The sequence below is a fragment of the Euprymna scolopes genome, chromosome 1, assembly GCF_053919585.1.
Source record: "Euprymna scolopes isolate OS-2025 chromosome 1, ASM5391958v1, whole genome shotgun sequence".
Lineage (NCBI taxonomy): Eukaryota > Metazoa > Mollusca > Cephalopoda > Sepiida > Sepiolidae > Euprymna > Euprymna scolopes.
Window position 1 is genome coordinate 72,273,235 of NC_136482.1, and position 14,450 is coordinate 72,287,684.

Sequence of the window (14,450 nt, forward strand, 5' to 3'; positions counted from 1 at the left end):
GCCTTTAATCTGTGGATCTATGATTTCTTTATGTAAGCTATTCTTGGAAACAAATACCTTACACTGACATTCTTAGGCTACAACTATTACTGTAATACAGTGCAGTCAGAGTGACAGATGCAAGGAAAATAATCTAATTAACTTTCTCATTTCTTGTCAGAACAAAAGTTGCTCCTTTTGGTGTAACAAGCAATACGGTTCTTTTTTGTTGTTAATAAAAGTGCTTTTGTTTCTTGGTTAAATTAATTTACAAAAAAAACAAAACAAGGCTTGAACCTGCATCCGTTTTGTCATATTGGTGTATTTCTTCTCCACAAGTCTCTCTGTTTGTCAGACTTCTTTTTTTGCCAGGCAACCTGTTAAATAACTTTTGTTTATATCATTCAATGTCGGCTTTGCCAGAATACCTGTAACTCGATTCCTGATCGCAACCTTTTTAGACAATACGATTCTTTTGTTGATCTTATTTTTTAACCTATTGATATCATGGACAAGGGATGTTCTTGCTCTGTTTATTTCTTCCGAAAATAATTCTTTGTTTTTCTGTTGTTTTTATTTGGATTTCAAATCTCTCTTCAGACAACCCAGGTTCAAAACCTGCATCCTGCTTAATAAAATTGCACAACTACAGATTTTTCAGTTTGACCAATAAGAAACTTTGATATCTTTCTGCTTCCCACCCCAAACCAATAATGTTTGTTGATATTGCTACTTTTCAGGTTTCTGTTGGCATTGGATCAGATACTGCAGACTTTGGTTCAGCTTTATCAAGAACAAGAATTGCTGAGTTGAATGGGAAAAGTAAAATCATCCCCATTGTTGCATCTTCCTCAAATCCAATCAAGAAACAAACAGAACAATTTTCACTTGAAACAGGTTTTAGATTTTATTGTTTCATTATCTGTTTTTGTAACTTTATTTTATGTCTTAGTTTTTCTTGTTTGTTTAAAGATAGAAGAAAAACTAACCTCTCACAATCAGAGCTGAACCGAATGAGGACATCAGATCTTGAAAAAGATAAAAGGTTTTATATCTTATAGAGCTATATCAATGCTAAATCATAATATAATGTACTTAGATTTAACACTTTGCTGCAGTTTAACAGTATCACCAATCATCAGAAATGTCCATGACCAGCATTAATCAATTGATGACAGTCGAGGGACACTTCTAATGGTCAGATACTGTGAAGCAGCAGTAAGGTGTTAAAATTAAATACATGCGATTGAAATGTACTGTTGAATTTTCACAGCAATATCTGTTTATATATCAGAATGTGGCTTGAGTGAAGATTTATAAGATAAGTTTTATGACCAGCTTCATTGTGGTAACTAGTAAGATTGGTGATTAGTATTTGCTTTGGCACAAGATTTGAATGGTCATGTTGGAAAGATCTGTAATGGTTTTGAGAGTTCATAGAGGAAACGGATATGGTGATAGTAATACTGAAAAAAGAATCTTAGAATTTGATCTAGACTTGGTGATTGCAAATACTACTCTTAAGAAAAGTGAAAACCACATTGTTATATATAAATTTTGAATAGCAAAGACTTAAGTAGATTATCAACTGATACCATACTGTTGCAGGTTTTATGACTTTGGTGATACCACTAGAGCACAGGTAGGAGTTGATGCTAGTCTGATTGCAATAGTTAGAGAAGCTTTGCCATTACTAATGAGCAGAGTTTTATAACTAGGACTATGAGAACAGCATATTCTTTTCCTTGTTTTGATTCTCAGGTATATATCCATTGATATCTTATATGCTTTTATGTAGAGTGATGTGGTTGATTAATTTTATCTGTGTCGGATATGTCAAAACCAATGAAAAGAATATGCCCTAGCCCTAGTTATAACTTTCAATCAAGGGAAGCATCTATCAGCTATGTGTATGCGTTGTGATGATGTATGGAAGTGAAATCTGCCCAGGTTGAGGATATGTGTTGCACAAAAAGAAATGATACAATGAATGAAATAAAAAAGAAGGCAGAGAGAGAAAGATAAAGAAAATAGGGAAAAGAGAGAAAAAATCAACTTTTGATATTATTAATGACAATCACTGAAGGGGAAAATGGAGTTATTTTTACCTGTGCTTGGGCGAGGAGACATGTTTACACACATTATTTTTCAAGTTAACTGTAAAATTTTATTCACCCAAGTTGTCAACTTAGAAATCATTTATAAAAATTTACTTTGAATTTCATACTTTGATCACCAAATTGAAGAGTAACCTTTCTTTTATGAGACAGAATGATTTTTCGAAGTGGATTAATTAACAGTGTGAACAGCACAGAAGTTAAAACAGGATTAAAAATATGTTAAGGAAAGCAGAATTAAACACATTTGTCATTAAAATAGTTACATAATTCAAATCAACCTGCAAAAAAAAAAATAATTATCATACAAGAAGAAAAATCATATCATTAGAAAGAGGAAAGATTAAATTGTATTTATAGACTAATTTTATATAGATAATGTGAAAAATAATTGAAATATAGTAAAATTTTACAAAAATTTCCACTGTTTTTACCTATCTTTGCAGCATAAATAGACCAGTTTGGCATACCTGCTAAGGATCAATTAGGTTTCAAGGACCCCAGAAAAAATAAACCTTTTCCTATATTAAAAAATTGATCTTGTACAAAAAAAAACAAAAACTTGGTTTTATTAGTTTTATTATATGTTTGTTTACAGATGCTATGTGCTTCAACAGTCAACTGGTGTAGACGCAAAGTCATCTTTTTCATTTTATTTATATTCTGGGGTCCTTCAAACCTAATTGATTCCCTACTAAAAGCTGTTCAACACATGCCATCATGTAAATCAGATATTAAACCAAATATGATGATGATTGTTAGACTCGCATGCACATTTTCATGAATAAAGATAAAATGAAATAATCAGTGTGAATGCTGATATTTAGATTAGCATTCATATAATTATCAATTCTGTATTTATACTGAAGATACATGTCAAAATTGATGACCCAACTTTGGGAAGTAATAACTCCCAGGCAGTTCCTCCATCATTGTACCAATTTTCTTATTCCTGTGCTCTTTCCACATATGGGAGACTAGCCTGTGTGTGGAGGGGTGTGTAAGGGAGTTGGTTGAGCAAAGAAAAAATAGCAAGAACCAGTGTGAGCGCAAAAAAAAAAAAAATTAGGAATAGTAGGCAGGCTTGAGCTCATAATGCGCAAGAGGAAAAGGAGGTGAAAAAAAGCAAATGATCTTATCGATGTGCACAGCGCGATTGTGACGTCATGGGTGTTCGAAATAACATGTTTTATGCGACCTCGTTGACACAAGGTTTGCATGACTTGCAAAAATGTTGACGGTAAAAAGTGACCCCTCCTTGCAAATAACTGCCCAGTTGATGGTGAAAAAAATTAATCTTTTTGGCCAATTTTTCAATATTTGTCATCCGAGACATGGATCTTCGAAACAATACCAATTTTGTCACATTCCAATGTGTCTGTCAGAAGTTTTTGGCAGCCACACACACACAATCACACACACACACACACACAAACAGGCATACACACACATTTTGCCTTTTATATATTAGACTAGCGGGGGTACCCGGCGTTGCCTGGGTGTTTGGAGGTGTAATAGAAAAAAAAGTGTTAGTAGGGAGGGAGGCTCAAACCTGTGATGAACCCAAAGGCGGAAAAGAAAGTGAAAGAAAACGTGAGATCTTACTGCTACGATAGAAGGCTATAGGAAGTGAAAAGCATTGAAATTTATCGATGTCAATCAAAAAGTTGACTTGCTAGGTAAATGCAGAAATGAACATTGACTGAAGGCCAGTTAAGCTTTCCGCTGTTTCATTTATTTGTTTCCCCACTATGTTGGGGAAACCAAGCTCCCCCAAAAGAGGGGAATTCTCAAATGAATAGCAATTGTCTGATATGAAGGGTTTTCCCCACATTAATCAAAGCTAATTGCTTTCAAGACATCCCGGCACGAAAGGCTGCTGACACCTTTTGCATTGGTGAGTTTCACTTTATTTATATGAAAAAGACCAACAACCACGCGAGAGGATGGAATAGCGTGAATTTCATAAAAGTCGATCAAAATAAATGTAGACACGACGTCCCTTCGCAAATCGTAGATATTATGATCTAGTGGGTATATAAAAAGTTGTAAAAAATAGTAACCCTCTCGAAACCCCCTTCCCCCCCCCCAAAAAAAAAGCCTTTGCTGGACATACAAAAACGCGCGTGCCACTTTTGCCTTTTATATATATACTAGCGGGGGATACCCGGCGATGCCCGGGTGTTTTGAGGTGTGTGTAGTTTTGGGTAAATCAAAACTCCGGAGGGGGGGGGTAAAAAAAAAAGTTTTGGTAGGTGAGTATGAGGATCGAACCCGAACCCTTGAGGCAAAGTTGGAAATGAAAGTGTGAAAAAAAAAAAAAACGTGCAACGTTAACCACTGGGCCATGGCAACATACAACGGAAAATGTTTGAATTTATTTATTTAAGTATTAAAAACAGGTGGGGGCAATAAAAGTTAACTCTGCTGCTTGTATTTGACTTAAATAATGAGGTCAAATAGAAGTCACGCAGTAACTTTTGCTAACCCAAATTTGACTGTTTTTTTTTCCCCAAAGATATTGGGGAGGAGGAAACCAGCTCCCCATTGTCCAGATTGAATAGCAATTGTCTGATATAAGAGGAGTTTGTCCCCACATTGATCAAAGCTGATTGCTTCTGGACGTTTCCCGGTGCAATGACGAGAACCGCACGGTTTGAATTTAGTTTCACTTTATTTATACTAAAAAGCAGGACAAACGGGGGATAGAGCGAAATAGTGCGAATCTCATAAAAGTCGACGTAAATAAATGTAGAGGCGACCCGCATTCTCAAATCGTAGATATTATTATCTAGGGGCTATATAAACAGTTGTAAGTGATCGTAACGACCCCGGGAGCGTGTGCGAAAGAAGCCTTTGCGAGACATACACGAAATGGTTACACACATTTTGCCTTTTATATATATAGATAGATTAACATTGTCTGGTGATTAAAAAAAAAAATTGGAAATGGGAGGTAGGTTGCTCAAGATCTGCTTTTAATTTTTAAAAAATTGAAACAATGGGGGCAAGGCATTGTTTGGGTGCCATCAGCCAGAAGTGAAAGCAAAATTTTAAGGCAAAAAAAGAAAAGGAAAAAAATAGTATGGGTATTGAGCGACCAAAGTCTCTATAAAAAATAAATACCTGTGAGTACTTGTGTGAGCACAAAAAAAAAAAATTAGCTGCAATAGTCAGACTCGAACTTGTAACGCTAAGAGGAAAAGGAGGTGAAAAGAAAAAGAAACCATTTAGTCATCTCACCCACACGACTTGTGAATGACTTTGCAAAAATGTCGACGAAAAAAGTGACCCCCTCCTTGTAGAAAATGGTCTAGTTAACAGTGAAAGAATGAACATTTTTGGCTAATGTTTGGATATTTATCAGCCATGGGACTGAGCTTTCAAACGATACCAATTTTGTCAGTGTTAGTCGCGTGTGTTGAAAGTTTTAGTGAGACATACAAACATATATACACACACAGAAACCGATGAATGAGATTTATATTATAGATTGGCGGGAGTGCTATGGCAATTTGGGCAAAAAAATTAATTAGGAAAGAAGGTATGGGTTAAATGGCTTTAACTTTTCATTAATAAAAGTTTTTCTTACCACTTCCCCCGTCAGCTTGTCAGTTGCTTTCCTTTTAATTTTTCTTCCTTATCATAAAACAGATTGGAAGTGATTTCATTGAAACAGTACCTCTCAGTTATTTTATTTATTTACTTTATTGTGAAAATTGCTTCAGACAAGGTATAAAGCCACTTGATGTAAGAAACTGAAAAAGAAATACTACTTCAAAGTCAAAAATTAGCCATCGATAAATGACTAGATTCTAATTTGGAACACAGCAATTCTTTCCTCTTTTTCAGAAACCTTGTTTAGCAAATGTAAGGATTAAAGGACAAAAATAAGAGCAGCAACAGTTATGAGGTTGCTGAAATTAAACCCAAGTCCACTTTTTACTCTCCTTTTTATTTATGTCCACTCACACATTTACTTATGAATTCCAATATCATAACCCCCATTTGTGCAGCTTAAAGCAGTTTTTCTTGCTTTGACATAATTCAAAATTGACTTCACAATCTAGGGGATGGTCTCTTCTGTCCCTTAGTCTCATAGAAAGTTATTGTTAGCTTTTCTTGTTATTTCCATGAAAGTTGCTTGACTGAGTTTCTATCTTTTGATTCTTCCTTGTAAGATATTCACAATAAATAGTCTTGTTACGACAACTAAAAAGAACTTTCCTTTCTTGTTTTATGTACATAACATCAAATTGAATTTCCATTAACAGTTTCTTTCCCAGGACTTCTTATCTTTGGAACACATTACCATTGAACTATTTACCTACAGACTACAACATTATCATCTTCGAATCCAATGTCAACAAGTACTTGTCAGAAACCGTTCTCATAATTTGGTTAATTCCACTTATCATTTATAATTCTCTCATAATATTTATCATTGAACTGATAATTCAGCCATCTTATTCTAATCCTTATTCTTGGGTGCTTTCAGTGACTTTTGGCTTTGTTGAGTGCTGACTCAGTTAAAAAAAAAAAAAAAAAAAAACTTAAAACAATTTTTTTTTTTTTTTTTTTTTTTTTTTTTTTTAATATTTGCATTTACAGTATTGATTCTCCATTAAATAACCTTAACCCAAAACGAGGTTTATATACCATTGAGCATGCAATAAACTTTACCTATATTGTCATCTGTTCTAAATGTTTTTGTTTATTCCAGAAAAAGCATCTGCACATGATACTGACATGCCAATTGATACAGCAGAATATTTGACTAATGACCGTAATGAAATTACTGAAACCAATCACAATATGGAATCCAAGTCATCTCTTCCAATCTATCCAGATAAGTTTAAATCTGCTGCATATCAAAGAGTGGCCAATGTGCATCAAACGCCTTTTAACTCATACCAAAATCCTGAGGATTTAGAGGTAAGGTACTTGTGCTTTAGATTAGAAATGTATAGGTGGGCATCTTAATAGAGGATTTAAAAGGTAAATTTGTTTGGCTAAAATCAATGTAGCATCTGTTTTGATATAATACTTTATCTGGTTTGTCCGTGGTTAGTAAAAAAATCCTTCTAGACTGGGACAATTTAAATTTTTGTTTAAATCCAGTGTCCCTTTGGGGATCTGAATTTTTCACACATTCAAAACTGATTTTGTATCTCATGGAGAGGCAATAAATAGGGATACAAAGACAGTATATAATAAAGATGAACATTTGTAAGTTTGTACTTAAGATCTATAGGAAGAATAACTAGAGGACAGGATTTTATGAAATTTTGTAGTGTAGACATTATAAGAAGTGTATCTTTGATTTATTTTTTAGAAGAGCAAAAGGGCAGAACTCGCTCCTTTGAAAAATGTTTCCATTGATTTAAAAACTAGAAAGTAGATTTGTTACTCCTTCATGTTTAATATACTTTTGCATTTGATATTATTGCCAACTCTCTACCTCACCCAAGCAGCAGTGAGTAACCTTGCTAGTATTTAATAGAAACAAAAAAAAAACTTGTTTAAAAGCAGTTAACAGAAGAAGAAAAGATTAAATTTTGAAAAGGCTAGAATGAAAAAGGACTTTGATCGGATATTCAGAACCAATAAGAATTAAAAATAAGAAGAAAGTATGAGTAATCATGATTTCAGGATTTTTCCCTCTCTTTTTCTGTCTGTCTCTCTCTCTCTCTCTCTCTCTCTCTCTCTCGCAGTGGTTCAATATAATGGAAATGAAGAAAAAGAAAACCGACTGTTTGATTTAGTTTTTATTTTTCAAACACTACCAATAATTTGGATTAATATTCTAATCTTGGTAACGTTTTTACCATTGTGTAACAATGGTGTTGATCAGCAATTAGTTCTAAGTGACTGGAAGTTGAAGGTTCAATCCTTCAGAAGTGATAAGAACTAAGAATAACAATAATTAATTAACACTTCTACCATTAACGTCTTAATGAGAACAATCTACAAATAAAAAAAGTGATATTTTTTTTATCATGCATGCACCAATTTGCTTTTCTGGTGAACTCAAGGGAATGGATATTACAGTATTTTTTACCATAATTATGTCAAGGTCATACTGAATCTAATCTTGTAAAGTTTCTGACTTTTAGTTGAGTATACACATGCATGCACAGAATTCAATATTATATTTATAGTATTTTTGTATCATAACTAGGTCATAGTCATACAGAATCTAATATTATGAAGTTTCTGGCTTTTAACTGGGCATATGCATACACACAGTAAGAATTACAATATATTTTATCATAACCAGTTTGAGATGACAATGAATCTGATGATTTAATTGTATCTTGTGTGTGTGTGTTAATCTTTAAGCAAACACATACACAGAATTACATATATAATATATTTATATATTACATATATAATATATTTATATATTTTTATATTACATATATAATATATTTATATATTTTTATATTACATATATATTTATATATTTTTATATTACATATATAATATATTTATATATTTTTATATTACATATATAATATATTTATATATTTTTGTATTACATATACAATATATATTTATATATTACATATATAATATATTTATATATTACATATATAATATATTCATATATTACATATATAATATATTTATATATTTATATATTACATATATAATATATTTATATATTTATATATTACATATATAATATATTTATATATTTTTATATTACATATATAATATATTTATATATTTTTATATTACATATATAATATATTTATATATTTTTATATTACATATATATTCATATATTAGATTCATATTTATATATCAGATTACTTTATGTATTATGCAACATTTTTGAAGTTTACTATCACATCAATTTTTATATTGTGTATGTTAGAAAACTAACAATGTTTTATTAACTAAAGATTTACAATATTTTTAAAATGTTTACAAAGTTTGTTTTATTTATTTTTATTAGAATGCTTTGTTTTCTTTTACAGCCTTTGACTCTGAATTCTCTGTTAATTATTAAGGAGGGCAGAAAAATTTCCACTCTTCAACAAAATGTTTTACATGCTGTCCAAGATCCAACAATTTCACAAGGTAATTTCAGTATCGTTATATATTACTTTTGTTCCCCTTGGATAAGGCATATTGCCACTAAAACATTAGGGATTACTGTGATGGGAGCCAGATTTCTAGGCTTGGATGAGGAGTTAAACAGCAAGTTCACATTATATTTAAATTTCTGCCGTGTTGTACATTCAGGGAAAATGGAGCAAGGATGAAATTCCAACAAGTAGTTTGAAGAAAGGAGTTATAAAGAGGAGAATATCTAGGGACCTCTACAGTGAAGAGATGGGATTTTGCTGCTAGTTGGTGGTATTTATGTTGAGGGTTATAAGTACAGTAAATTTATTGGGATATATTCCATGAAAGTATTTGTATACAAACTACAGTAATAGTAGTAACTACAGTGAGAGGGGGTTTGAGCTTGGCAGATCGTGTGGAACCTATTAGGTTAGAAATTCATTTTTTGCTCTTTGCCCAAGCGTCAGCAATTTGTGTTCGGGTTACTGGAGATGCCATCTCCTCTTACATCTTTCTTGATTACATAATATGACAACAATTCACTGAAATTGCTTTTTTTGGGAGCTCCAATAAAATAGCTAACCTTATTTTGTGGTTTTGTTTCATTTTGAGAACAGTTTCTTTCAATATGTGTTAAATATTAAATATCACTAGTATATGAGTTGAAAATAACAGGAAATGAAAATTTAGTCAGGGTCAGCATACTGGACTTAAGAATAGTTCTTACTCAGTTGTGAGAATTGATAGTAATGAATCAGATATCCTATGGATCAAAGAGAGAGTGAGTTAGAGAAGTTGCCAGTTTTTTAAAAGTACAAAAGTGTGAACATGTGGTTTTGAAAAAGCCTGTCTCCCCCCCCCCCTGCTTTCCACCCCAAATCTCAAGGTCAATAAACCCTCTCTGTCTTCAACTGTTTTGTCTTGACTTGATCTTTTTCCGAAAGAACTTTTTAAAGAATTTATTTGTAGGCAGTGTTTTCTCAGTTTAGGAAGACTAAAGAATTCTAGAAATAACTTCAAACTCTCAACTTCCATTTTCCTGCTAAGAGCATCTCTTTTAACCCCTAATCTATACCTGGTGTATCACTTATTTCTTCCGCCCAAACTTTGGGCTTTCATTATGTAACAATCATTCTAAAATACCTGAAACTGAAATATAAATCTTTTCAAAAATGTTTTCTTTATTTCATTTCAGGTCAGAGGCAATCGAATATGAGGAATATTTACATCCAGTGCCGCATGTTTTGGTGTGACCAAACTATAAGTTCAAGTGTCTGTTGGGGAACCAGTGATCCACAATTCAATTTTGTACAGGTAACGTTCTTATTCTTATGAAATGTTGCAGTTTTCGATTTAGTATGACTGGTGTTGACATCAGTAAAGCGCATGGCGGGGGTGTGGTATGGATGTTTTGGCAGTGAAAAAAATTTGTCAGCTTGTCCTCACTCTGTAACCATCTTTTGCTTGTTTTTTATTGTGTCGATTTATATAAACATTCTTTCATCCTGGAATGTTTAATATTTCCCATTGTCTATTGTCTCTGCCTTATAACCGATAGATATCCTCTCACATATTTCTGGTCAAATTATGCATTTCAATAGACAATGGTGGAAAGCCTCGCATTCCTCAAATGGAATTTGTGTGTGTGCAACCCATCGAATGCCTCTCTTCCTGGGGTCACCTGCCAAATATTCAACATTTCCTTGGTTGACTATAAAATTTAATTACTTGAATGTTGTTTAACCAATGCAGTTTGTAAGAAATGCAATAGTGAAGATATTCAGATTGCATGAACATTTCTTCATTGTTAACTATGAAATAAAATTGCTTTAATTCTTTTCAAGATGTTTGCTATTACATATGTTTTATTTCTGCAGGTCTCTCCCGTGCTTATTACTCCCAATCTGTTAGAACGAATGCGTAACAATTATCTTGTGATTGAAGTTTGGGACAGGAAGACGATCGCTCAAGATGAGGAGGTTGGTCATTAATCACAAGTATTTTTTTTTTTTTTTTAATAAAACTCACAGCTTAACATGAACTACTCGAGCATAAGGGTTCAAGAGATTGTCAGTTGAAAAATGAGCACCTGTTAGATATTGGCTGGCCAATACTGAAAGATGTGCTGATCTGTGATTATTATGATTGTTATTAATATTTGTGAAAGTAGAACGTCAGAAAGATTGTTATCATAGTGAAATAAATATTTACAGATAAAATTATTTATGTTAAAATGTTTTAATAGAAAAGAACGTGAGAACACAAACAATTTAAAAATAGGTCTGATGTAAAGGTCACTTAAGATGATGTGGGTCTTACCCCCCAACAATATTACCATCACCGCGCAATGGAAACAATAGTTGAAATGTGCAGAAGATTAACTGAGATTACTTAAGTTTTCAAAACTATCCAATTGTTTGTTTACTTCAAACTTAAAAGAGACCATATTCTAGTCATATACAAAGCAGCCTCATGGTATTTTGTTCCACAGATACTATGTTCTAGGAAAGAACCTTTGTTCATGGAAGTTCTATTTGGTTTTTGATACAGAGAGAAAGGATGTTGTTTTAATCTTGGCATCAAATGTTTTTATTTATTTGAAAATTGTACATTCTTTTGATTTAATGTCTGACAAAATGTGCGAGAAAGTAGCCCATGTGACATATTGACTATTGAATTGAGTAGTCAGTACTCTGCTGTCTGAGCAGTTTAGCTAGAACTAAATAGAGATCAGAAGCCAGAGAGCTGGAATTTTCTATTGTGCTTAGAAAGGCCAGAATTCTAATTAATTGTATGTTTATAAATGAACGTTCTAGTATATGAATATTGCTTTATTTAGGCAAGAGCTTGTAAACTGGATGCCAGTTTGCGGCTTTACCTTGATAAGTGTCATTTTGATTCTATGCCCCCCCAACCACCCCATGTTAAAAACCGTTTTCATAATAGACACCCTTCCCCAACCTCCTCATTACCAGAAAAAAAAAAGTTTCTTTAATTGTTACTACAAAACTTTGCTTATTTGTTTTGTTTTAAACTTTTTCATTGGGCAAACAAAAAAAATTATAGTAAAAAAAACTCATATTACAAAAAAAATAAAAAAAAAAAAAACTTGTTATGGTAGGCTGTTCTTTCTCGGTTTATTTTTTGTTTTGTTTATTTCTTTTGTTAAAATTATTATGTTTAGATGTTACCTTCATATTTTTTTTTTTTTTTTTTTTTTAAGCAGCATTTGTTACACTTTCGTAATCGGCGAAGCTCAGTGGTTAACATTGTGTTCCGAGCAACACCGATCAGACGTTGAGTTAAGTCTGGTTCAAATTATGCACAAGTACCAGAAATCAATATGTTAACAATTTGGACATTCCAATTAAGTTTCCATAAGGACTAAATTTTTCACAGAATCGAAAAACAACATTGAAATTTTCCCTTGATTCCATCTAGAGTCATTAAGGGTAATTATTGGTGATTTCCATAAAATAACTGAAAACAAAGAAATAAAATCCATTTTTTTAAAATAGATTTTTGTTTCATAAAACATAGTATATTTTTTTTAGCAAGAAAACGCCACCGTGATAATAGTTACTTATTTAACTACTTCATATTGCAAAAATTTTAAACATGATTATAATTTAAAATTATTTCCAACCAACTGGCAATGCTGGGTGAATATTGCTAATGAAATACATTTTTGTAAATATGCAATTGTTTTAAATGTTATTTTTTATCTTACAAGATTGTATGAATTATTGTAATTTAATGTTAATTATTTTATTGTTTCATTTTCTTTGCAGTTGGTTGGAATTGTAAAATTGAGTTTACATCAATTTTACTTATCTTTGAGAAATAAAAGAATCATATCGACTTTGCTCAAAGCTCAGGTAAGACTTTATCTCTATATAAAGTTAGATATGTGTGTCTATACGCTTATAAATTTGTTTTTTTTTTTGTGGAGCGATATTCATATTAAAAATCCTTTTTTCTATTTATTTAAAAAGAAAATACAACTTTGTTCTATATGAGTTAGGGAATTGCATTCATCTGCAAAAGATCTAGCCTATTTGCATATTCTTTTAAACATTCATTTTAATTAATTCTCTATTAGTTTGTTTGGTTTTATATGGGATGATCATTAGTTAACTATTACGTGTAATTATATTCATGCAGATATTCTACATGATTTATACTTGCGTAATATTTGCATAAAAAGGGTATAGTAAACACAAACCTCTTTCTATATATATTTATGTATGTGTATATATATTTATTTAAAAAATTTTGCCAACCAAACTCCTGTCAGTTTTTGGTTTACACACATGAAACTTAATATATAGGGTATTCAAACCCATGCAAAAGTTTATATTTAGGAAAATCAGTGCAAAAGTGTGAAAATTTAAACAACTGGAATTTGCCTGGTGAAAGTCGAATGACCACATTATAAATATGCCTGTGTAATGTAATAGGTATTAGTTCATGTTTTAATTTTTAGCCTTGAAGCAAACCTGTCATCATAGCTTGGACATTAAGGTCAAAGAAAAAAGTAAATCATAAGCTAAATGTTTTTGTTTCGATTCTCTGTGGTGTCGCACGAGTCATTTTTTTTTTTTTTTTTTTTTGAACTTTTTAAATCATTACTAATCATTACTATATACTGGGTCCAATATGATATACTAATAAATACAAAATCTGCATTAATCAAAATATAATATTTAAGCATATTTTATGACCAGGCAATACTAGGCAGCCTGCTAGTATGTTTATGTATTTATCTGTATACGATTCAATCCTAGACATCAATTAATAAATATTCTTCAAATTTCAATTTCGTTGAATTATTTTGATTTTAGAAGGCATAATATGGACACAGTCTAATATTTGCAATTCGAATATTTCAGATTAGCATTGAATTTAATCCATAGCCATTAAATACCAATTAAATGAGATGCCCTGAATCAAGATGGAAAGCAACAGAAAACTACTGTCTTTACTTATCTTTCTGAGATTACCATGGCTCTACAGTTTGGAGAGCCATGGTTGATGACGCTATTAAAACAGCAAGGCCGCTGCATGCATGCATTTGGCTTGATACACATCTATGAATCTTTCGTTATCAAAAAACAAACAACTTTTGTTTTCAATCTCATTTTTCATATTTTATAGATGACTATAACGACGATTTTTGTATACATTAATTCAGACACTGTGTCACTCAAATGTCTATTGTACTTCATTAAAACATTACTTTTTTTCAACATAAACACATTCTATCATTTTCCTGAA

The 14,450-nt window shown here is 31.8% G+C and overlaps 1 protein-coding gene across 3 annotated transcripts in view; it reads left to right on the forward strand.

Annotated features, from left to right (window-relative positions):
• LOC145239868 (C2 domain-containing protein 3-like) overlaps positions 1–14,450 on the forward strand; it is a 176,473-nt gene that overhangs the window by 69,127 nt on the left and 92,896 nt on the right. For all 3 annotated transcript variants that reach the window (XM_080103482.1, XM_080103537.1, XM_080103596.1), the window contains exons 18-23: positions 720–876; positions 6,820–7,031; positions 9,083–9,185; positions 10,369–10,487; positions 11,051–11,152; positions 12,965–13,051. In XM_080103482.1, the coding sequence (XP_079959608.1) occupies positions 720–876; positions 6,820–7,031; positions 9,083–9,185; positions 10,369–10,487; positions 11,051–11,152; positions 12,965–13,051 (780 nt within the window). The remainder of the gene's footprint in view (positions 1–719; positions 877–6,819; positions 7,032–9,082; positions 9,186–10,368; positions 10,488–11,050; positions 11,153–12,964; positions 13,052–14,450) is intronic.